This window comes from Carassius auratus, chromosome 32 (genome assembly GCF_003368295.1).
Source record: "Carassius auratus strain Wakin chromosome 32, ASM336829v1, whole genome shotgun sequence".
Taxonomy (NCBI): domain Eukaryota; kingdom Metazoa; phylum Chordata; class Actinopteri; order Cypriniformes; family Cyprinidae; genus Carassius; species Carassius auratus.
The window spans coordinates 19205010-19231801 of NC_039274.1; the positions used below are offsets into that span (position 1 = coordinate 19205010).

Sequence of the window (26792 nt, forward strand, 5' to 3'; positions counted from 1 at the left end):
ACCCCCTCAGTATCAGTTTTCTGACTGAGCACTCTGTAGTCATGTTTTCACACAGGTCCAGGTTGCAATACTCTGGCTCACAACAATGCAACTTCCTTATTCTGTGTATTCGGTTCCCATAGCCTGAAATATTGTAGATGTCAAGAGTACAGCTATAAAAATTACTGTTTTAAAAGGAATAGTTCCCCAGACATGAAAATTATCTGAAAATGTACTCACCTTTGGGCCATTCAAGATGTAGAAAAGTTAGTTTTTTCGTCAGAACAGATTTGGAAAAGATTTAGCATTACATCACTTGCTCACCAATGGATACTCTGCAGTGAGTGTGTGCCATATATTTGAATGGCCTGAATGTGAGGATATATTGATTGAATGATTGATTGATTGGAGGATACCAATGGGAAAATATATTACTGTCCAAGGGTAGCTTTTTGAGTTCTCAGGAGAACACTAACTCCAGATGGTAAAACGTGTCATCATTCTGACGCAATCGACCCGGGTTTTTCAATCTGACTATTGGCTAACTTTTTTCACCCTTTTCATATTACAAATCACATCAGAAAGCATTTATTTTCGAGTACATTTGTGTTTTTCTACTGTATGTTAGTCGACACTTTAAAAGAAGTGTACTTATTTAAAGCACTCCAGAAGATTATTAAAACTTACTTTGATGTACTTTTGAGGTAAAATGTAGTTTTAAGGAAAACATTTAAATTGACATTAATAGAAAGTGTTTTAAGAAATAATAAAGAAAGTATAATGTTGTTCAGTAGAGTTTTATAAAATTATTCTTTTAAGATTTTAATATTTCAATACAATTAAGCACAGATCTTTTCCACAAGGGTTTACCTGATAAAAGAACTCCAGAGAAGGCATTTAATCATGAGTTGTCGCATCATTTAGTTCAATCAAACAGATGAAAATTTGCCTGAATGACTAAATCTGGCACATTTACATACTAGACTTGTTTACTCATGTTTACACATTAATGTGTATTGTCCTTTAAAAAATACTAATACAATTGGTGTAAGATTGTGCATTTAAATGCATTCAGTGTCACATCAGTGTCATTTTCCTTTTGTAGACTTTGTTCTTTGACACGTTTCATCATCAGGGGAATGCCAACATCTCTCTGTTTGACCCTCACAGAGTCCCCGCTGAAAGGAGATGACAATCAGCTAGATCGATCTTTTTCTGACTCGTCCTTGTTCAACCACTGGGGCCAGGATCTGGGGCCAGAGAGCCGTAGAGCGGCCCTCAAGATGTTTCAGTATTATGGTTACAACGGTTACCTCAGCGACCGCCTCTCCATGGACAGACCCATCCCAGACTACAGACCTGAAGGGTGAGTGGCTGTCTGTCTGTCTGTCTGTCCTTTATTCACTGTCACAGTGACGTCTGAGTGAACTAATGTGATGGTTGAGCACAAATCCATGTTAGCAGTGTTCATTTCTCACTGAAATATGATGGTAATATACTAGTGTTCTGATATGGAGTTTTCTCAGAGGAGGCAAACAAGAGCAGTGTGTTCTCAAAAATACATTTTGATGAAATGATTGCCTCCTTTTTGCCTCCTCATGTCCACCACACACTAATGATATGTGTTGATATGATTATATATGCTATACACTTTCAGAAAAAAAAAGGTACAAAAGCTGTCACTGGGGTGGTACCTTTTCCAAATTTTCTAATTTTAGGTACTTATATGAATTTTTAAGGTACCAATTTGGACTCTTTTGGTACAAAGGAGTTCCTTTCAAAAAGGTACTGCCCCATTGACAGAATCTGTACCATTTTGTTTTCTAAAAGTGTAAAATGATTACCATATTCATGTAAAATGGAATTTATATTGTACCCCAAAGTACACTACTTTGTTTACATGTTGAAAGACATTTCTTATGATTACCAAGGCTACATTTATTTGATGAAAAATACAGTAAAAATAGTATAAAGCGTACAGTCAAATAATATTACAAATGAACATTTTCTATTTTAATATATGTAAAATTAAATTTATTGCTGACTTGGTGCTCAAGAAACAATTCTTCTTCTTCTTCTTTGTCTTATTATTATTATTATGATAATGTATTATGATTATGATTATTATTATTATTATTATTATTATTATTATTATTATTATTATCAATATTGAAAAAGTTTCTGCTGCTTAATGTCTGCTTGCGGTCGAATGATTTCTTGAAAATTCATCTTTGTCATCACTGAAATAAATTGTATTTTAAAATATATTCAAATAGAAAACAGTTCATTTAATTTGTAAAAATATTTGACAATATTACCATATTTGATGTATTTTTTTTTATCAGATAAACGAAGTGTGAGTGAGAATAACAAACATATTTCCAAAACAAACAAGCAAACAAACAAACAAAACACGTAATGTTAAAAAAAAAAAAGTAGTGTATAATCATACTGCTGAAAATGTGTGTAATGTAAACCCCACTACTGTTTCAGTAAATGAACTGTAAATTATAATTTTTTTATTTTATTTATTTTTTTTCTGTTATGGGTTGAAAGCATGGCAACACATGCTTTTACACCATCCGTCTCTATTTTGACAGGCTTTGAAAGAGGAGTGTGTGGAGAAACATAATTACTCCATAGCCTGTAATCACTGGATGTGTTTTGCTGGCAGCAACAAAAAGAACTCCTTCACATCTGATCACATGTTCTTTTCTCACCGTGAAGCCAAATTGCTATTGAGAACCTGGGTCTGAAAACCTTCAAAACCCACTTGTTATAAACTCAAGTCTGCCAAGAACATCAAAACATTACCTGTCATTGTAAAGACCCCCATATTTCCCAAAAAGATCCTGTTTGTCAAATTTCCATTTTGTCTTTTGTTTGATTTCTCAGTTATTTCCACATAAAGGAAACAAAATAGGGCCTAAAACTGAAGATTAAGTCATTTTATAATAAATTATCAAAAGAAGTCAGCTAACCTTATGAAAATGCTGATGTAAACCTCAGGAGGTCAAACTAAATATATGAGCTGTTTTATTTACTATAAATTCTGCATGAGGTTTGCAGTTTTGCAACTCTATTACAAAACTTTAGGACAATTTTGGGTCTAAATAAAGTCTAAAACTCAGATTTGTGGGATCTTATGTTATGTTAACAACAATTATTCAATGAACATTCATTAAATAGAAAACATTTATCAAATTTAAGAAGTACCGGTCAAAATTTTGGAATAATTTAGAATTTGTAATGTTTTTATTATTATTATTATTATTATTATTATTATTATTATTATTATTATTATTATTATTATATAATTATCTTACATTCTTCAGGACTGAATTTATGAATCAAAAACTATAATATTTTTACAATTTAAAATAAATTATTTTCTATTATACTTTTTACATATTTCATCATTCTTGTGAATTAACAGCTGTTATTTTTTCAGTCTTCGTTGTAACACATTTTTAATTTTTTTCAGAAATCAATTAATTTGCTGATTATTTAGAATTGGTGCTGATTGAAATATATATATATATATATATATATATATATATATATATATATATATATATATATATATATATATATATATATATATATTTGTAACATTTTAAATGTCTTTAACTTTTGATAAATGTAATGTTGTAGTATTGTTATTATTATTATTTAAATGTTACAGCTCCCACAAAATTATTAGGCAGAACCTAATAATAATAATAATAATAATAATAATAATAATAATAATAATAATAATAATAATAATAATAATACATTTTAAATAAAATAAAATAACAGTTCTCAGCCCTCCTCGCTGTTAATCTATGAATTTTTGTTTACATTATTAATCATAATTTCTTCAAATAAGTTGGTTAACAGTTTTGAATGGTTAAGCATTTATTATTAAATTAGATTATTTAATTGATTTTGAAACCAACATAATCTCAAAATTCTGATTATAATTTATTTTAGTTGTTGGAAGACCTCATTGTAAGCTGATGTGTTTAAAACGAGCTACTTTGAATACTTGAATTTAGTAATTCTATAACGAATCATACATGGGTTTTGTGTGTTAGAAGTAAAAGGACATCAATTTGTACTCTATTCTTGGAAATCCATCTACACATTAACATGTGTGCTCCGTTGTTTCATCTGTCCCCGCAGGTGCAAAAACATGTCTTACCCGTCCAACCTTCCGCAGGTTAGTATAGTCTTCATCTTTGTGAACGAGGCGCTCTCAGTCATTCTGCGCTCCATCCATTCGGTCATGAACAGAACCCCGCGCCACCTGCTCAAAGAGATCATACTGGTAGATGACAACAGCAATAACGGTAGGTTTACAAACAGCACAATGTACTTAATATGTTTCGATTGTGAAATGTGTGTCTCACAAGCTCTAAGTAGTGAGGGCCACTAATGTGAAGCATTGGCGTAACTACTTCCTGAGAGACTCAAACCTCATGCATTTATTTTAGTGCTCTTTTGTGTTGGACTTCCTAGTTCTCAGTGTGAGGCTTATCGTCTTAATAATTACTGCTGTTTGGCTTCTCAATATTCTGTCTTCAGTCGAACACTTCCGTCTGCTTAATTAGCTGCTTTGCTCATTGGATTAAAGTGACTAGTGATGGAATACTAATCAGCTGCACACTGAGAAATATTTACCCCAGAAAGCTTAAACCTAAGAAACATGATGAATTACTCTGTTTCTCCAACATCATGCACCTCATGTTCTGGACTATTGTTGCATGTAGTGGGTTTGTCTGCTGGCCTTTTTGTTCATTATTACTTTAATTTCCACCAATTTGGTGCTGCAGTAAGTGCATTAATTTGACAGACTGATAAATCTCCTGTTATATTTAATATTTATTTTAAGAAATGAAAGAACAAAAGGTTGGGATGGTACATTATCTTGTATTTCAGATATTTTGTGATTATTGCATTTTTTTTTATCAAATTGTCTACATTGAGAACAAAAAGAAGTTAATAAAAAAAAAAAAAAACATTCTGAATCATTCTGTTACTATTTTGTGAAACAAATGTTAATTTAATTCTAGTGTACACGTAATTTCCCAATTTATAAATAAATGTATTATTATATTGCATTTTATATATTTAAATTATATTATATACCTTATCTTCCAGAGATTTCTGAATGTTGGTAACAGCTGTTGGTAGCCATTGAACTTGAATTTTTATTTATTTTTTATATTGTGGAAGTCATACTTTTAATTTGACATTATTACAAAATGCACATTTTAAAATTGTGGAACAATTGTGAAAGTATAGTCTTAGTACACATAAGTGTCCTTTTATTTTATTTATTATCTACAACAACAGATATTGTTTTTATATACTTTTAAGATTTGGAGACTACAATTAAGCACACTTTATTTTTTTACTAGGTATCACAGGATCCCAAAAATGATAAAGATTAATGTAGAAGACGCCGAAATATTTCATCTTGAAAAATACCAGAAAACCTAATAAGCTTCACAGAATCATCTGCAAAGATGTTCAAACTGCTCTGTAGAAATGTCATGGTTGTGGATAGACAAATGCTGCTGAGTCATGCAAAGTTTCTTCTAGATTTTTATCATTTTTTTTTGAATGAATGAATGTCTTACCAACCCCCCCCCCCCCCCCCCCCCCCCCAAATAAATAAATAAGCAAACAACAACAACAATAAACACAAAAACATGCCGTCTTTGACATTTTGCTAGTGTCATTCCATCCTTTGTGTCAGGGCATAGTGTGTCATCTGACGCTGATTTACTTTTGTCATTACGGCTAGAATTATTAGTTAATGAATTGGATTCATCAGCACTGAACTGTTGTCAACCCGTGGCTCTATGGAAGCTGACAGGTCCTTTCAGTTGTGAATATTATCTCTTGACATCAATACTTAATGTGAGAGCCACTTCTGGGTTCAGCTTACACTTTATTCTACTGCGGCAGACACCATGACCAACATGAAGAGAAAGAGGGTAAAGTGACCCAGATGATTCTGCACTAATTGGACCATTTCAAGGACTAGCGTCCCGCAGCTGGCATAATCTTGTGATTCCTGACAGCTTTATCTTTACATTAATAGATGAAGGTTGTGAAGTGGCCACTCAACATGAGACTTTATGTCAACAGTGGGACCGACAGAGAATCTGTCAAACTTCAGTGAAGGCCAACGAAAATTAAATCTCGCTCTCCTCAAAACCTGAGAATGAACTGGCAAATGTTTTATTTTTTTATTTTTTTTCTCTGCAGTGGACAAATTATGAATAATCACCTTATCATCAGACAGAGAGAGAGAGAGAGAGAGAGAGAGAGAGAGAGAGAGAGATGACTTGCATATATATATATATATATATATATATATATATATATATATATATATATATATATATATATATATATATATATATATATATATATATATATACATTTTATGTATTTTTTTGCAATGCAAGTCATATATTCCCTAGCATTTTTGGTCAGCAGAAATATCTAAACAGAAAAACTGCAAAAGAAAAATAGCTTAAATTGGACTTATTTTCAGAAAATATATCTTCAGTAAATAAAAACAAATAAAAACAAAAAAAAACAACAATCTTAGAAGCAGAATTGCATGCAATATAATACTTGTTTTCAGATAATCCATAATGATCAGTTACTCAAACTTGAAAATATGTTGTAAATTATTATTTTTTTACTTGGAAACGATTTCGAGAAATATAGCATCACATCACTTGAACGAATCCTCTGCAGTCAATGGGTGCCGTCAGAATGAGAGTTCAAACATGCAGCCAAAGGAGCCACAGTACTTTTTGTAGAGCTGTCTTGGCTGGCCATTGTAGGTTTTGAGCTGTAAGATGGAGTGATGAATTATATTGGATGATATTGGTTGAGAGCTTCACATTCAGATCAATACATCTTAGCTGTCCCAGCTCCTGGAGTCCATATTGACGTACACAAAGATTTAATTATTCTCTTTCTATGACCAGGGATAATAAGGATATCTTCCAGCAGGCAAGCAGGCTTCCTCACAGAACTTGAGCAAACTTCATTGGGCCTCTATAAGATTAACAGAGAAGACAGATTGCCCTATGACAGATGTATTAAATATAGGTGTTTATGTATACCTCTTTTTTTCTAGAAAATAAATGCAAGACTTACTGACTTGACAAAGCCTTGTTGAAAAGTTTCAAAAACTTGTAAGTCTAATGGTTTATATGCCTCAAATGACAGAAAAAAGTACAGTTTGTACTGATAAGTGCACTTTGTAATGTCAAATGAAATATTTTACTTTAAAGTGCATTTTAAATGATTATATTGTAATAATTTTTGTCATGCTTTAAATAACTTATTTTAATGTGTTGGCCAGTATACTAAAGCAAGTTAATATTTCTGAATGTACTAAATTGCAACACCATCATTTATTTCAATAAACGACAGTCAGTTTTCAATAGAAAGTTTACAATAAATGCTTGTCAGCACATTCAGCAGTATACTTTAACCATATTTATTATCAAATTAGATAAACGTCCTACTTAAGTGGGCCAAAGAAGCACTTGAAATTTCAACTAGTTCCATTTAATATAAATTTAAACTATAACAAATTACAATTTAATTGCAAATAACATACAGTTGGGTGTCTGTAAACATGATATTCAGTTCATACTTAAATATTATTTTAAAGTCATTTTAAAAGAATGGCAACGTGAACTTGTTTTTCACAAGAGATCCTGCAAAAATGAATCCTTGTTTAAATTTAAGTTTAACATCATGGACTTCAAATGCTTTGACACCCAATAAGATTGCTTAGAGACCTTCAGCTTGTAAGTCTTCTTTTATATTATAATATTATAATGGCTAACAGTAGATTCAGTCAAGCTTAATGTTTGGTTTTGAGCAAAACAAGTAAACAAGAAAAAAGAAGTGCACTTCCGATAATGGTGATGAAAGATTGATGCTTTCAGTCATGAGCAGCTCTGAGATAATGGACCTGCTATCCTTTGTTTTATTTTGATAGTATCTTCACCAGTTCTTCCAATCAATTGCTATGTGTTCCCTTATGTTAATCAGTCATCTTCGACAGAGATGAAAGTTCTGCTCTAATGAGCTTTGAAGAAAGATTTTGGTGAGGTTGAGGATGGAGGGATTTTCGCTGTCAAATAAAATCAGAAGACAGATTTCATTTAGTGTCTCCCGGTTCAATCATAAAACTCATATTTGCAGGCGGGGGTAAAGCATTAGAGCAATTTGTAGAGCCACAAGCTGTTCATATCCAATGTTCTCTGACTTTTGAAAGAGACATTCTCTTCACGTTCACTTGTGCAATTCCACAATCTCAGTGATCGATGAGAGACGCCATTCGCTCAAGGATAAACTCAATAAGCATGAGCCTGGCTGAACACAACATCTCACTCAATGGCAAGGTGAATTACAAAGTGACCTTTAGCTTCTGGCATACCTGTGGTCAGTGTCAGGATCATTAACGGCAAGGAAATAGAGAAAAACAACTGTCAGATAACAATCGCTGTGATTGGTCCATATTACAAGTTCAGTCAATCATCACTGGAATAATTCTCTCTGAAGAATATACTTCATATCACCATTTCTTTCTAACATAGATTTCTTTTTTGAACATAGATTGAAATCTTTTGTTTTCTTTCAAAATTGTCAGTTAAACACTTTTGTAGTATGTTTTACAAGATACAACTATTGTGAACTTTTAGAGGAATGTGGATAAAATTGTTTAATGGTTGGTTTTGAGCAGCTTTTTAAAGTAATAATAATAATAATCATTAGTATTAGTAGTAATAAAATCCACCCAGGTTTTGTATATGTGTTATTTATGTTGGTTTTGTTGAAGAAGCAAAAACTTATGTAAGCAGATGCATATGTAAAATAATGCAATCATAAAACATTAAACTGCATGAAAATCTAATGTTAATGGAGAGTTTCAGGTATTACGTGTTGGCATACTGGTGCCCCCCAATCTCAGAAATTGCTAGTAAATTTCACAAAAATTACTTAGTCACTAATAATTACAAACCAACAGCAAGTAACACATGGAATTTATAGAATTTAAAGAATAGAAAGACTGCAGCATACTCCAATCCATAACTGAAAAATTTATTTGCAGTGTAAAACTCGTTTGAAACTCAGATGCTAGTAAACAGGCACAGCAGGAGTGATGGCGCAACTTTAAATACTCACAAATGAAGGGTTTGAAGGACTGCAACAAGAAAAAATTGTGCACAAAATAATTTGCGGCTCAAAGAGTTGATGAGCCTTTTCACTATATTACGCTGTTAAGTGGTTTTTAAAAACCTTTTTGTACCGCTGGGCCTTGTCTGGATGAGTTAAATTTTTTTATTCATTATGATCATTTATTTGTTTTAACAGCAACAGATAATTGAGTTGGCGGAATTAATTCTCTCCCTGTCCCTTGGCTACACCATCTGCGAAATCATCAAACATGTTTGTCATGCAAACCTAATAGAAAATCAATGTAGCCCCAGCAAACAGGGAATAGGATGATTAGGCCCTCAATTGAGTAAACTGCACTAACTCCTACCAAAAAAAAAAAACATTGTGGTACCATGATTCGGTCATGCTTTCAGATGTATTATCATGCTTTTTTGACTTATAGCATGATACTAAATGATAACCATATCCATATATCCATCCACTTTTCCACAAACATGGCATAACCACTGTAGCAGTCCCCCACAAAAAAATAAATAAATACAAATTATGGTAACAAATTATGGCATTTCATGTAGTTTGAGATCTCAAGAATGTTCTAAAAGAATACATTTTAAAGTTGATCCATTTCAGTCTTTACACCAGCCTTTTATGAAATATACTAATGAATATGTTGTATGGATGGTGGAATCATGTCTGTCTTTATCCTTTTCACATCAACATCCACTGTCTCTTCAAGATCTTACAGTCCCTCTCACCAGTTTCTTCTCTGACATGTAGACATTGAGGTAAAATAAAAAATAAATCATAGGAATTCAATTTAACAGTGAAGCAAAACACATGAAGGTCCCAAATGAAAACTTAATGACACTTTTTCTTGCTTTGCATTTTATATTCATGTGAGGCACCTTTATTTTGACTTGTTGCTTTGTTTGCATTGTTAAAGTTTTATCGATATTGTACAGTAGATCTTAGATCAATGTTGAAAATTGTTTGCTTAATATTGATATAGTAACTGTGATACACTACCATTCAAAAGTTTGGGGTTAGTAAGATAACAAATAAATGCAAACAAAAATAAAAATTAAATTAAATATCTTTTTTTCTTCTATATCAAATAAATTAAATTTTAAACTTGCTATTCATCAAAGAAAATTTATATATATATATATATCCCTTGTGGATTGTTCAAATACACTACCCTTTCGAGTTGTTCGTGAATGAAAACATCCACCCAATTAAACTGCAGTAAAAATGTATCAGATTCATATTTTTTTCAATTTTTTTTTTTGCATAAATCTGTTAATCAACTTCAGTTTTGATCAAAACTACCAAATGTTTAAAAAAAAATCCAAGAATTTAACTCTTTAATTGCCAAGTTCATAAATGATGTCACTGATTTGGGGGGAAAAAACACACAAAATGACTTATTTTCAATATAAAAGTAATTGTGGCTGGATTTTTTTTACTTTTTATAACAGTCCTGGGCATGTCAAAGATTAGTAGCAACATTGGCTTTGATACATTTTTAGGTTTTGTGCAGCATTAGATTACATTTTTTCTCCCTAATTAGTTGTTGGTGGCTGTTTTTGCCCCATTGACTTCCATTATAACGACATTTTTTGATTGCAAAGCCATGACACCAGTGTTAATTTTGACACAAAATTTTAATTTAGTTTTAGTCTTAGTCTTTTGACTATAATTATTTTTAGTTTTAGTCAAGTTTTAGTCATCTGATTTGTTTTCATTTTAGTCTTATTTTAGTCGAATAAAATTGCTTGGTATTTTAGTTGACTAAAATAAGACTAAAATCAATAACCGATTTACTAGACAATTTTTTACTGCTGGTATAGGAAACAAACTTAACCAAAATATATAAAACACAAATTCAACTTTATTACAACACAACTGTGTCTTTATTTCAATTCAAAAGCTTTTATGCAGCAACAAACACTGTCATGATAATGTAAACAATTACTAGCTGCCAATTGACCATCAATAAAAGAAAAAGAAAAAAGTTAGGTCCAGGGCCTTAAAGCTTACAGCTGAGCTGAAAAATAAGTGCAAACATTTTTAATTTAAAGTAAATATTTAATAAGTTGGCAGCTAGGTGGATAAAAAAAAGTACAAGATTTTATAAGGTATTCATTTGTCTAGCAATATTGTATGTTTTAAATACCACAATATTGCTAGATTAGTATGTATAATGATAGGATGTGAACAGTCACGTTTCACATGACTAATCTAGAAATATTTGTGATATTGTCAACAAGTAGAACATTATAAAATATACTAAACATTGGAATTAATCAAATGTATGTTGCATAATTTTACGTATTAGTATGGTGCTCTCAACTAACTTGAAGGAGGGGCTATTTTACAGTACTTTTCAGTTCGTAATATTTAATGCTACAACATCTATGCACAGCAGACTTCCAATTTTGCTTAGCTCAATAAACAAAAGAACATCGTTGTGAATTTACCTTTGAGAAAATGTCAGAGTGGCTCGTCTGTAAATGTCTTTTCAAATTGGTTGTGTTCTTGCCACGAATGATCGCCCCGCATACTTTACACTTTGTTTTGTTTTGTCCGTCGTCACACGTGAAGTGAGCCCACAAGTCTCCCCTTCTTTTTTCCCAGCTGTGGACATTTTGTCACTCTTTTAGACATCACCTATTCGAATGCCGTCTTCCCGGGAGCTCAGTAAAAACTGAATACCTTCGCTTCACGTCTCAATAAGTCAGGCTCTGATTGGTTCTCTTCTCTCATGCAGTCTGTTCTGTTTTTGCCGGTTCTTTTGTTGATTCCTCACATCTCTCCCGTGTGCTGATTAGATTTTCGTCACATTCTATTTTCGTCTCATCCTTTATTCGTTGACGATAATGTCAATCAATTTAGTCATAGTTTTAGTCTCCATCAGTGACTTATTTTTTAGTTTTCGTTTCGTTTTCGTCCGCAAAAATATATTTGTGACGAAAATAATGACGAAAATATTTAGTCAACGAAATTAACACTGCATGACACCATATAATCATGCATTCTTGATTGTTTGTGGTTTTCCCTTTTGGGAAGAGGTAAAATTTGTTATTTTTACAGTTGATCACTAGGTGGGACCATTAACCCTTTAGATTGGCCTGTGCAAAAAAAGGTTTAATTTCTGGCTTGTATATGGAGTTATATGGAGTATAACAGCAAATTATAGTGTTTGTGTGTGTGTGAGATTCTTGGTTGTTGGTGGTTTTCCCTGTTGGCAAGAGGTAACATTTGTTATTTTTACAGTTGATCACTAGGTGGGACCATTAACCCTTTGGATAGGCCTGTGCAAAAAAAGCTTAGTTTCTGACTTGTATATGAAGCTATATGGAGTATAACAGCATATTATATTGTGTGTGTATGTGTGTGTGTTTGAGAAAGAGAGAGACAGAGTGTGTGAGAGAGACCTTTGCACATTTAACTTGATGTATTTCAGAAAATCAAAATGTAAACCTCAGCTCTCAGAACTACATGGAGTAAACAAAAGTGTATTTATGCACCTGCTGCATTTTAATGGTTGTGAAAGTATTCGTTTGTTAAGTGATGACGTAAGAAGCGCTGTTTCCGGGTCCAGGCCTCAACTCGCTTCACTTGAGAATACGACCTCAGCAGCCGTTTATGAGCACTGTTTGTTCATATTGATAATTTGAGCTAAACGCTTTCAAACTTACGATATACACTACAGTCTCCGTGCTCACAGTGTCCCAAACACAAATAATTTTTATATATATTTTTTTATATTAATATTTTCATTGTCTGGCTCTCAGGGACTTCGGTATGGAGTTAAAGGTTAAGATTATAAATTTTTATATTAGCACCTTTTGTTTTTTTCTCGTGGTAACTGATTTGGTTTGGACTCGGAAGCGCTGCTATGTGACGTCAGACTTGACAAGGGAATAGACTAAACAAAAGCAAAGTACATGGATTTAAACACTTGCATGGCATCGTGCTGGTCATTTAATGGTGAGAAGAGCAGCAAGCAACGTGTACCAAAGTTTTAGAAATGATTATGCAGCTTGACCCCTCCAGCGAGCTGCAGCTTATTTGAAGTTGGTATTGCATTTTGGTTCATAATACATTATGTTCATAAATTTAATGCAAAGTAGATTTTTTTTACAGGATTTTAAGGTTTTAAACTGGCTTTACCATTAAGAAAAGATGAGCATCTGTACTTTTCACCATCAAAAGGCAGCATGTTCATAAACACACTTTTTTATTGTTTACTCCATGTAGCTCTGAGAGCATGAGGTGCATATTTGGATTGTTTCCCTCTCTCTCTCTCTCTCTCTCTCTCTCTCTCTCTCTCTCTCACACACACACACTATACTCCATATACAAGCCAGAAACCAAGCCTTTTTTTTGCACGGGCCTATCTAAATGGTTAATGGTTCCACCTAGTGATCAACTGTAAAAAATAACAAATGTTACCTCTTCCCAACAGGGAAAACCACCAACAATCAAGAATCTCACACACACACAAACACTATAATTTGCTGTTATACTCCATATAACTCCATATACAAGCCAGAAACCAAGCCTTTTTTTTGCACGGGCCTATCTAAATGGTTAATGGTTCCACCTAGTGATCAACTGTAAAAATATATTTTTTTACCTCTTCCCAAAAGGGAAAACCACAAACAATCAATAATGCATGATTATATGGTGTCATGGCTTTGCAATCAAAAAATGTCATTATAATGGAAGTCAATGGGGCAAAAACAGCCACCAACAACTAATTAGGGAGAAAAACTTTAAATCTAATGCTGCACAAAAACTAACAATGCATCAAAGCCAATTTTGTTACTAATCTTTGACATGCCTGAGACTGTGATAAAAGGTAAAAAAATATCCAGTCCACAATCACATTTTATATTTAAAATATGTAATTTTGTGTGTTTTTCCCCCAAATCAGTGACATCATTTATGAACTTGGTAATTAAAAAGTTAAAATCTTGGAATTTTTTTAAACATTTGGTAGTTTTGATCAGGACTGAGGTTGATTAATAGAGTTATGCAAAAAAAAATTGAAAAAAAAATATTTATCTGGTACATTTTTACAGCAGTTTAATTTAGTGGATGTTTTCATCCATGAACAACTCGAGAAGGGTAGTGAATTTGCCCACAGTGTACCGTTGAGTTTTTGAAAAAATTCAAAGCATTTTCCCAAAATATTGGTCAAAATAAGATTTGTCACCAAAAATCATTCCATTAGCTCAAACACAGAGAAAGTTGTGGCCAAAATAAGACCCAACTTTACCCCCTAGTGGACAAAAACGTCCCCAACAACCCACAAGGGTTAAATATATATATATATATATATATATATATATATATATATATATATATATATATATATATATATATATATATATATATATATATATTAGATGTGAGACTCTTATCAGGCAATAAAAAAAATATCGCCGTTAATCTATTCTCAAAGTTGGGTTGGGAGCTGGGTCTATACTAAGCAAGCTATGATGACTTTGACCTTGATATTTTTTATAACCACCTGGCTGAGGCCAGCCTTAAAAGATGCTCAGGACAGTTGACGGACCACTGCTGCGCATCGTTATGAAAGCTTATCTTTTTCACGTGTTTTTAAGCCTTACCGCTTGTCGATTTAAACATTAAAGCAACCAAAAACAAGACGAGGAAAAGCTGAACAGAGTAGCTGGTCGCGCGCTGTGTTCGGTGCGGAGAGAGAGAGGTCCCTCCTGCACCTGAACGAACAAATACAAATCGCAGTTTGAACAAACAAAAAGATGTGAAAGAACTCGAAAGTACTCGCGGTGTTCTGGTGTTCAGGGCCCATGCAGTGAAAGGCATCTCAAAACACTTGAACATCGAATTTGCTTATCTTTGCTCTTGTGCCGACAAGTACATACAAAATATTTCAAAATATCCACCTTGTTAATTATGCTCGAAAAAACTGTCAGTTATTTCTTAAGTGAAAGTAAACAGTTGAGGAAAAAAATGGGATGTGTATTATATTGGATGCGTTCATCGTCTCTTAAAGTGACCGCGACTAGTTTAGCTACTGGCTGCTTTAATGTTAATCCAAGAAAATGAAAGAAAATTACTCACTGTACTTGACTACTTTGTAGTTTTAACAGTCAAACCAAAAATTATTCAGACACCAGATATAATGTTTTATATGTATAGCAAAACTGTAATAAATGTGAGAAATGTAGAAGGTGTCTGAATAAATGTAGGTTTGCTTGTATATTTAATTTATACATTGAAGACTATACAGTTACATTGAACAGTATACAGTTGTGTTACACCAGCCTGTCTGAAATCCTGTGCTGACCAGCTGGCCCCCATCTTCACACAGATCTTCAACAGATCGCTGGAGCTGTGCGAAGTCCCTTCATGCCTCAAACGTTCCACCATCATCCCCATCCCTAAGAAACCCAAAATTACAGGACTAAATGACTACAGGCCTGTGGCTCTAACGTCTGTAGTCATGAAGTCATTTGAAAAACTGGTGCTGGCCCACCTGAAGGACATCACTGGGCCCTTGCTGGATCCTCTGCAGTTTGCCTACAGAGCAAACAGGTCTGTGGACGATGCAGTAAACATCGGACTGCATTATGTTCTGCAACACCTAGACAGACCGGGGACTTATGTGAGGATCCTGTTTGTGGACTTCAGCTCGGCCTTCAACACGATCATCCCAAACCTCCTCCTGCCCAAACTAAATCAGCTCTCCGTGCCCACCTCCGTCTGTCAGTGGATCAACAGCTTCCTGACAGACAGGCAGCAGCTAGTGAGGCTGGGAAAATACACATCCAGCACCCGTACAATCAGCACCGGAGCTCCTCAGGGCTGCGTTCTCTCCCCACTGCTCTTCTCCCTCTACACCAACGATTGCACGTCTAAGGACCCCTCTGTCAAGCTCCTGAAGTTTGCAGATGACACCACACTCATCGGCCTCATTCAGGACGGTGACGAGTCTGCTTACAGACAGGAGGTAAAAGAGCTGGCTGTCTGGTGCAGTCTCAACAACCTGGAGCTTAACACGCTCAAAACAGTGGAGATGATCGTGGACTTCAGGAGAGACCCCCCTGCACTCCCCCCATTCACCATCATGAACAGCCCTGTGACTGCAGTGGAGTCATTCAGGTTCCTGGGAACCCCCATCTCTCAGGACCTGAAGTGGGACATTCACATTGACTCCATCGTAAAAAAGGCCCAGCAGAGGTTGTACTTTCTCCGCCAGCTGAGGAAGTTTAACCTGCCACAGGAGCTGCTGAAACAGTTCTACTCCACCATCATTGAATCCATCCTCTGCACTTCAGTAACTGTCTGGTTCAGCTCAGCTTCTAAATCTGACCTCAGAAGACTACAGAGAGTAGTCCGGACTGCTGAGCGAATCATCGGTTCAACTCTCCCATCTATTCAAGAACTGTACTTATCCAGAGTGAGAAAAAGGGCTGTCAAAATCACTTTGGACCCCTCACATCCAGCACACTCCCTCTTTGAACTGTTGCCATCTGGTCGACGCTACAGAGCACTGAGCACTAGAACGACCAGACACAGGACCAGTTTCTTCCCTCAGGCAATCCATCTTATGAACAGCTGACAATAATGGCGAACACACTACACTTTATATTTATATACACACACACTTTATTTATCTAACACACATACTTAGTATACACTTAAATTTTGCACACAATATATATGTACATACATAACTTCACTTTGTAATATACCTGCCTACAATTGTCATTTGTATATTGTCATTCACTATCTACATATTTGTATTTTTTATTCTTTTATTATGTGTTTTATGTTCTGTCGCTGTCATTCTGTTGTACTGCGGAGCTTCTGTCACGAAAACAAATTCCTCGTATGTGTAAATATACCTGGCAATAAAGCTCATTCTGATTCTGATTCTGATTCTGATTCTGATACAGTGCTATTTTACATTTAATTATTTGGTTTCTGTACCTTGACACCTACAAACTTGAAAAAAACGTAAACATTGGTGTGAAATAGGCGTTAGGTTGTTTGCACCTTGTGCAATGTAGAATTAGTTTAAAGCTTTTTCAAGCACTTTGTGATGCATTTTGGAAACAGGAGATGAGCCCCTTTTCTAATGCACCACCTAGCTTTATAAACCCCTTCTCAAAGACTTACTGTTTGTCAATTTTATTTGGGTAACACACATATTCTGAATGCCTTCGGCAGAATTTGAATGAGACATTTTAATCTAGATTAATATAGATTAATCTAGATTAATTTCAAGATCAAAGTGAGTATATATATATATATATATATATATATATATATATATATATATAAAGCAGCAGAAACTGTTTTAACATCGATAAAAACAGGAATCTTTATTAATAATTGAGCAAATAACATTAGTATTAGTATTATTATTGTTATTGTAGTATGTTATAGATAGACACCTTTGTGCATACAGTATCAGTATATAGTTTAGTAAGAGCATACCGTATCACTCAAGCAGCGCATGCAGTTCCACATCCTGGTTTGGTATGGCTCCTCTGTTAAAGTGAACACGATTGACAGGGCCAAGAGCCCGTACTCACACATACACACACACACACACACACACACACTGTAACAACAACATCCTCTTTGCTGTGACCAGGAATAATGAGGACATTTCTCCAGGAGGCATTGTAATGTTACAGCTCTTCCTCTCTCTCTTTGTCTCTCTCTTCCTCCCAGATGAGTTAAAGGAGAAATTACAAGACTTTGTCAAGGAGACCAACATCAAGCAGCCCGGTTTCATTAAAATGGTGCGACACAGTAAGCAAGAGGGGCTGATCCGCTCACGTGTGAGTGGCTGGAGAGCTGCGTCTGCCCCTGTGGTGGCCCTGTTTGACGCCCACGTAGAGTTCAACATTGGCTGGTGGGTGATAAAAAAAATTCTGGCTTATCCTAGCGGTTCATAGCCAGATTGTAATTACGGCTTCCTTCAATTGAAATAGTCTAAAGGATCATTGCTCTTGTTCAAGCACTGACAGGAACTGAGGGGATGTTTTTTTCCTGAAAATATCTGAAGAAAAGAAACGAAAAAAGCAGCCTAATCTAGTTCACTGCTCCTTTTTTTCTCTCATTTTCATGTTGCTCCAAACCCATATGAGTTTCTCTCCTCCATGAAACATAAGAGTGATTTTTTTAAGTGCACACACTCTTCTTTTCCATAATGCAAAAACAAAAAATAAACCTTAAAAGTAGTTCAAATTACTTATTTACTATATTCATTTTTTATCCATATGAAGGCTTAATGTACATCAAATGATGAAAAAAACATGCCTTTTATGCAAAGATCCAAAAACGTACTTACATTATATTTACAATTCACTTCGGTTTTCATCTGAAATGAACACCAGAATCTGTAAAACACCAACAGCTTAAATTTCTTTTCACTCAAATTATGATTACAGTATAGATTATTGATTAATAAAGACTTATTTTCAGATGATTCCTTGCACAATATTATGTTGTGATCTGAAACTGTTTTATCATATTACATAATTTGCAAACTAATACATTTTGATGTCTGCATCACATAATATGCTCCTTATATAAGGCTTTTCTGGTGTAGTAAACTTGCTCGTTAGCACACCTGGTACAGTTTTGCACTTGTGAAGTGGAGTGCTTGCGTATGAGTCCTATGGAACATGATGCCCCATAAAAGAACTCAATACTTGTAGAAGCAAGCTAAATTGGCACGATTGCTTTAGCAAATGTGTCTTTATCTAATGTTTTATTTTTGTTAACACTATCAGTTAAGTTCAGTGTAGGCGCTATGTTATTTTCAGACATGACAGAGCATTAACATTTTAGTGTGACTCGCAGTATATTTCTGAACTGCCACCATATGTACATCAACCAACATAATAAAACATTGCCAGATTCACACACACACACACACACACACACACACACACACACACACACATATATATATATACATTACTGATTATTTTAGCCTCACTCACTGGATTTCATGGTTGATAAATTTGTACCACAATGTTGCCACATGTGCATTTTTTCCAGTGAGCCTGAGTTATTCATAATGTGAGGAGCAGACTGAAACTTAAGTTATTATGCACTCAGAATCTTCATCTCTAACTTCAATATTTCATTCACACTTCATTTTTAAACTTGGCAACACATCAGGTTCATTCTTGGATGAACTAGTCCTTTAACCTAGTCCTGTATGAACATAGATTACGTAGATGCCCTTCATCATCAAACGAAGTTCTGGATCTTAGAGTTGGCACACCATGGTTTCTCTCATAGCAATGACCCAGATATGTCAGTGAAATTTGAATAACACCCAGAATCTTCTGTCTTTAATCAGCTTTGATGTGATTTTAAAGCCATGCTGTATTGCTCAATTTACATCTCTCTAGAAGAATCAGTCCTAAAATAGTACTGAGGATGAGCTGACTGAATAGGCACTGTTTGTTATTTAATCGTGTTGAGAATGCACTGCTTGTTCATCCTCATGTTTCATACTCAAAAAAGCCTTTTTATATTTTTGGAACAAAGCATGTTCACTGGGTGGTAAATGATTTTATTGTTGTGTTTATAGGGCTGAGCCTATTCTCCAAAGGATCAAAGAAGACAGAACCAGAATTATATCTCCATCTTTTGACAACATCAAATACGACACATTTGAGATTGAGGAGTACCCACTCTCCGCTCAGGGCTTTGACTGGGAACTGTGGTGCCGGTATCTGAATCCACCAAAATCCTGGTGGAACTTGAACAACAGCTCTGCTCCAATCAGGTATTTTGTTATATTTATTAGTTTGGGAATTAATGATTATTTATTTATTTAGATGATACTAAAATTGATATATATATTCAGTTAATGTTATTGTACAATGTAAATCTCTAGGAGTCCAGCCCTGATTGGCTGCTTTGTGGTGGACAGGGAGTACTTCGCAGAGATTGGTCTGCTGGATGAAGGGATGGAGATTTACGGAGGAGAGAATGTGGAGCTGGGTGTGAGGGTGAGAAACTATATCATTCTGAGCAGGCTATGGGGTAATGAGGATAATGGATTCACTCTTGAAGGATTAATGACTCTAATGGCCCTCCTTTCTTGGCAGGATAGTTCAAGTTGGCACCATTTACTGTATATCTTGTCAAAATGCATTCTTTTGATCTGGTTGTAATTGTTATGCACTTTAAAAAAGAGACATAGCTTATTTCTACATCAGTGTGAGTGTGGTAATTAAAACTACATCCATAATAAAATGTTTTACATATTTTGAGATGAAGTAGAGCAAGACAAGACGCTTTTGAATTTAGGGCTGCTACTAAAATGTTTTATTGATATTTTTTTTCCAATTATGGAAATTAGTTGATTAATTAATCCCATCCAGGAACCAGACATGAAGCTTTCATAGGTCTGGATGCAGGTGCCACAGGGTGCCTCATCTTTGAGTCAGTAGTATGAGCCAGTCGTCGAGGTAGTTGAGAATGCGAATGCCTTCTATCTCAGGGAAACAAGGCTTGCCTCCGCAACTTTCATGAAAGACATGTGCAACGGGGATAGCCCAAAGTGCATGACCTTGTACTGATATGCTCATCCTTCGAACACAAAACGCAGGAGGGGTCTGTGGTTCGGAAGGATTGATACATGAAAGTACGTGTCCTTCAGGTCAATCGCTGCAAACTTATCTCAGGGACGAATGCACCTGAAGGTGTGCTTGTGAAAAGCCAGATTAATGACACGCAGATCCAAGATTTCTTGGGTACTGTGAAGTAAGGGCTTTAAAACCCCGTCCTCATATTGGCTTGACAGGAGGCATCTGCAGCCTTCACCAAAGTGAGGTGGCTGCCCCTGAACTTGGGAGAATGCCGGGCGAACTGAATCGCATAGCTGAGTCTGATGTCTGAAGGAGCCAGCAAGATTGGCTGGGCAGCACTAGCCAGGCTCCCAGATACCATACAAATGGCACCAATGGAACCAACGACTCAAGGTGCTGGTGGAAAGAGGAGCCTTCAGAGGTTGGTTCCTCAGAGGGGAATTCCTCACCGTCACCATCAGACCAGACAGGCAACCAGGTCCAGGTTTGTGGAGGAAACGTTTGCGATTATAGATATTATACCCGTTGTCGCCTTCTGTTTATTTTATTTTTCACGTCAAGAGTTGTGTCTTTTTTTACTATTATTGAACAAAGTAAGTATCAGATAAAAAAATTATCAGGCTTATAAATCGCCCATGAGTGAATATCATGAATATCATGATTCTGTTACTCTGGAAGAGAAGACAAAAATGCCGAAGACCTCAACTGTGTGGGAGCCCTTTAAATTAAATGAGGACAAGACAAAGGCAGTGTGCCAAATATGCACAAATATTTGAACTTGGTCTACCACAACAGCATATCAAGTTTGAAAAATCGGTTCTGCAAGTAGTACAGTATAGTTTCTCACGAGTTCACACTTACATATAATTAAAGAACCACACAGATGGGAAATCTAAAATTATCTGTACTACAGTGTATGATGTAGCTGTCCATCAGTGTAAACAATGTGCAAATAATTAAACCAAAAAGTACACGATTTCTAAAGTTATTGGCTTCTAAGGAGTCGACTCTGAATCGCTGAAACGAGTCATTATAGATTTCAAATATTTTGCCCATCTCCTTGTACGTCACTAGGAGCACTTTGCATAATACTCTCCGCCTACCGTGTTGGGAGAAACAAAACTCTGACCTGCCCCACCCCCCACACAGGTGCTCTGTTTGGTGTGATAGCATCATGTCGAGGAGACAGTGTGTTTTTAATTGTAAAGGCAAGTTTTATTTTCACTGCCAAAGAATGAAGATCAGAAGAACCAATGGCTAAAATTCATTTTTACCACAATACCAGAGCAGTACAACAAATCCCTTTTGTATGTGTGCTGTCTGCAGCCTTTGTCTGCACTGATCTTCATTTACAAACAAGTCATTAAAATGAAGTGTAACTCCATGAATACTCAACAAAGAGACATGAGAGAGATATCTATAGAAAGCTTGACATGTCTACTTTAAGACTGAACAAGTGCTGCCAAAAATATCACAGATATTCTGTGATAAAGTAATCCATATGAAAACAACGTGATGTCCGTTTTTCACGTCTCCCTTCATTATATCTAATGTGACCACGCCCCCGCGCTGAACGCGCTATTCAGATTCAAACTGAAGCGCGCGGCTTGAATACACCCACACAGAAGAAAAAGCAGCGAGACTGTTCAAGTTTTTTATTTATTTTACTGTTTGCTTCGCGATGAGAGGAATAAGACATAATTCACCCCAAAAAGATGCTAACGCATTATTTACCGTGCGGTTGTGTGCGGAACAGCCAATCAAAAGTGACTATGTCAGTTGACCAATCAGGACACAGTATGCTACCGACAGGTGGGGTTTAAGGAAACTGAATCTTTTGAACAGCTTCGTGCGAACCGTTTGGGGATCTCTGAGAATTGAGGTAATTTTAAAATGATACTTTGACAAAATTACAATGTTTTTTAACCTTGGATGGATTTAAACGTGTTGTACAGGATTTGTAAACAGTGATAGGAAGCTTAGAATTTTCATCTTACTGGCTCTTTAACTGAATTATTATAATGCATATTTGTCGTGCTGTCCAGGGAAGGGCTCCACACTTGGGAATGGCCCGAACCTAGAGTACCCCCCCCCCCATATAAAAGTGTAAAATTGACTAAGTGGACTAACTTATTAGGCATTAGCCTACCTATATTAACCTATATTACCTATATTAGTCTTTTCCTGTTGTCTGTGTGGAGTCCTTTCCTTCCATACCCAGTCTTTACCTGTGCTAACCAGTGACACAAATCGGCAGCACAACTTTCGAGCAAAATAAGAAAGAAGCGTTTTTTTTTTTTTTAAATCTGTGATTTTCGTTTTTTACAGAATCTGTTAGTTGATATCACAAAGAAGCCTCTCCGTGTTTGAGATAGCAGTATTGGTAAATTTAAAAGCGTACATTTTGAGGTTGAAATCAGGTTGTTTGTCGGAGATTCTAGCACGCAGTAGGGGTGTGTCATTGTCTGTCTGTATTTCCATACTGGATAACCCGGCTTTTGTTTCTTTTGATATTGCCCCCGCCTTCGGAGGGAAGCGTGGCTACTTAGAATGCAGCGCTCTGGCCGGCTCTAGCTGATATCAAAATTCAATGAAGATGTACGCCGCAAAGATGAACGCAGATGAGCTGAACCGTGGCCGTTACACCGAAAATGTTTTGAAGTACTTGAAGACAAGCCGGATGCTTATAAACAAGCGCTCACTGATTCTGAAGACGATCTGAGCGACGATGAAAGCGGCATAATAAGACTGTAATATCCCTAATCTACAGCTGAGCGAAGATGATGACGAGGAAGAATGTATTGGACTGGCGTCAGACGAGTTGGACGAGTTAAGATATCAGAGGCTATATCGATAGTAACATTTGATGGGGATAAAGACAGAGAAATGGGGAAAATCCATAACATTTAGAGGCAAACAGACACACAGTGCAAACTTCGGAGATGGTTACATCCACAAAAAAGTCCCCGACAAAGAGAAAGTGTGCCCGAAGGACTTATTTCATTGGAGGCATCGAGTTCTGCGAGAATACTTTTGTTTCTTATAGGGGTGAGTTTCCATAAACATTAAAGTTTGTCGTTTTGTGTTCATTCTAAGAACACGTACACGTTATCTCATGTTTAGTCCATGTTTAGACCTTCCCATATCTACCTATTGTTATTAGCTAGCTCATCGGTTATCACAGAATCCTGTTAAAAAAGTCCTAATGCTACACAATGAAATCAATTCTCCAAGTTTTATGTAGAAAACCAGCAAATAACAAATAAAATTAGCATCAATATGTACTTTTTTTTTAATAGTATGCGGTCCGATTTTTCCCGTTGTGTCTATCGTTGCTATGCAGGGGGTATGGCTTATCTAAATGAGATGTAAATGAGCCACATTGTCACTCGCAGCAGTGAGAACTGCACAATCTTCAAAGGCCATTTTCTGCTTTTTGAGCTTTTTTGAGTGCCTGTGTGAGGCGCCCCACTTCCGGCTCGTGCTATTCTGTAGTTTATTAAAAAAAAAATTCATTCTGAACATGCCACATGTCCATATTGCAACAAAATGCAACACTGCACTCCCTTGGGCCCAGCAACACACCCACCACGCATGAAGTCGATTGGATGAACGGTTCTCGACACCATAAGCATGTAAACAGACAGACAGACACAGAGATTTCTGCCTTTCTTAGAGAGAAGAATATGTTTTTACGCTGCTGAAGAAATCAGACCCACGGCATGAAAAATACTGTAAATAGTTCAGTCATAAAACTCTAGATGGTGCAGGAGACGGATAGTTAATGTAACAATGATATTCAGAGAGTTAAACAACTTGGCACAAGCTGATTGGTTAATGCTGCATATGCAGCCAATGAACTTACTGACTTGCATGTACTGTATATGGCTGGCTAGCATTCACTAGAGATTCCTGCAGTGCGCTTTCAAAGTTTCTCTGAAACCCTTCACCTTCCCCAGCTCCACCTGTATTGATCTGCTATGGGCTATTTTATATGATATTTGTGCTGCAGCAGTATGTCTTAAATACTCATGGCACCATTTCGCCATATGCATTGACAGTTGCAAGTTCATTTACTTGCTTGAAGCAGCAGCAATAATCTACAACTACAGCAATAACCAACAGCAGCACCAATTCAGCAGCAGCATAGCAGATCTATTCCGCCAAGACCAAATACATTAGCATTGTCATATCCATCACCATGCTTAAATCTTCAAAGAGTTGTCATGATTGAACTACCACTTTCACCAAAGGTATGGTGTTTTTTAAGTGTTAGATTTGAGCAGTGTTAGATTTTCACCACACATTTGCTTCATATATTTATTTTTCTGTGCCACCTTCCCCTACAGACCGGTGTTAAACAGGTGTCCTTTTCAGATGCTGAACTCTCAAAGCGAACATACTCCTTTATGTGACTGCTCTCACATGCCTCCTTTCTGTTTTTTGTAGGCAACGTATGGATGGTTTGATGCAGCTTCCATTACTTTATAATTGAAATAACGTTGCCTGATGGGAAACATAAAATAATCAGATATTATTTTCCTTACTTGTGTCTTTATTTTGCTTAATTTCTAACTTGATAGAATGGCTCCTTAGTATTCATTTCTCATAGTGTATGCCCTTCAGACTCACAACCTGAATCATGAGTCATTATGAGCTGTAAACCCCAATGTCCTATGTTTTTTTTTTTTTTTTTTTTTAAGAAAATGTGGTGGTTTTTAATTGATTTACAAGTGAATGTTTGAGAATTTAGGTCACAGGGGCTGTATACATATTTCAGTTCAATTTCATAAAGAATATTTTGTAGCATAAAATAGTATCTCTTTAATTTTTAGTTTCATAGCTATGAATAAAAATATATTTGACAGCAGAATGTCAATGTAGGGATCGTAATTAAGTTATATTGCTTAAATCTGAATATTTAGGAGGTGCAAAGTATACTACCAGTCAAAAGTTGGAAATAATTAAAGTCTCTTATGCTCACCAAGGACTGTAATACCATTTTGCATATTACTGGTTTTATTGTATTTTTGATCAAATAAATGCAGCCTTGGTGAGCCAAAGATACTGTACTTCTTTAAAAAACATTAGAAAAAACATAACTATTCAAAACTTTTTATTTAGGCTGGAAGATGGTCAGTTAAATATGGTTTAGTTAGAGAACAGGTCACACATCATAACCTTCCACCATTAAAAATAATCTCATAAAATCCTTTGCTCGCTGAGTGGATATTAGCCTTCTATAGAACTAAAATATTCAGTAACCCTTATGTCAGTTGCACTTCAGACCCTGTTTGCTTTCCCTTCCGTGTATATTGCAGTTTATTTGCTGGTTTATTTGTACATGTCTTTGCCTCTGTCCCAGTCTTAATAAATGTGCTGTACCTGAGCAGAGAGCCATCATAATCCCTAAAGGAAGCCAATAATAAGCTTCAAGAACACTGTGACCCCAAAAAAGTATTAAGACACTTCAAAGAATAGTTCATGCAAAATTTTAATTTGTCCAACCAATATGTCTATGTACAAGATGTTCACCAGAACAGATTTAGAGAAACTTAGCATTACATCACTTTATCACCTCTGCAGTGAATGGGTGCCATCAGAAAGGATCTCTAAATAGCTGTTTAAAACATCACAATAATTCACAAGTAATCTGCATGAGTCCAGTCCATCAATGAACATATTGTGAAATAAAAAGCTGCATTTTTGTAATAAATCCCTCATTAAGACGATTTAACTTTAAACCATCTCTTCTGACTAAAATAAGTCCATAATGCATGTAGCAAACTGGGTCTACAGCTTATACTAAACCACTGTTTCATTTAGTTTAATGTACAATACTTGCATTGCCTTGAATTGCAATCACATTCTTCCTAGTTTGAAGAGTGACCAACTCCAAAGATGTTATTATGACTCAATGTTTTTTGGGAGAGTTTGGAAGATTCAAAAATACATCTAAAAGTATTCATTTTAGGTATT

The 26792-nt window shown here is 35.5% G+C and overlaps 1 protein-coding gene across 1 annotated transcript in view; it reads left to right on the forward strand.

Moving 5' to 3' along the window:
- The first annotated feature begins 1118 nt into the window (after window positions 1-1118).
- The window catches only part of LOC113052395 (polypeptide N-acetylgalactosaminyltransferase 18-like), a 72039-nt gene continuing 46365 nt past the window's right edge, over window positions 1119-26792 (forward strand). Inside the window, exons 1-5 of the mRNA XM_026216842.1 lie at window positions 1119-1345; window positions 4147-4313; window positions 17929-18112; window positions 19808-20005; window positions 20117-20231. Coding sequence (XP_026072627.1) covers window positions 1119-1345; window positions 4147-4313; window positions 17929-18112; window positions 19808-20005; window positions 20117-20231 — 891 coding nt within the window. The remainder of the gene's footprint in view (window positions 1346-4146; window positions 4314-17928; window positions 18113-19807; window positions 20006-20116; window positions 20232-26792) is intronic.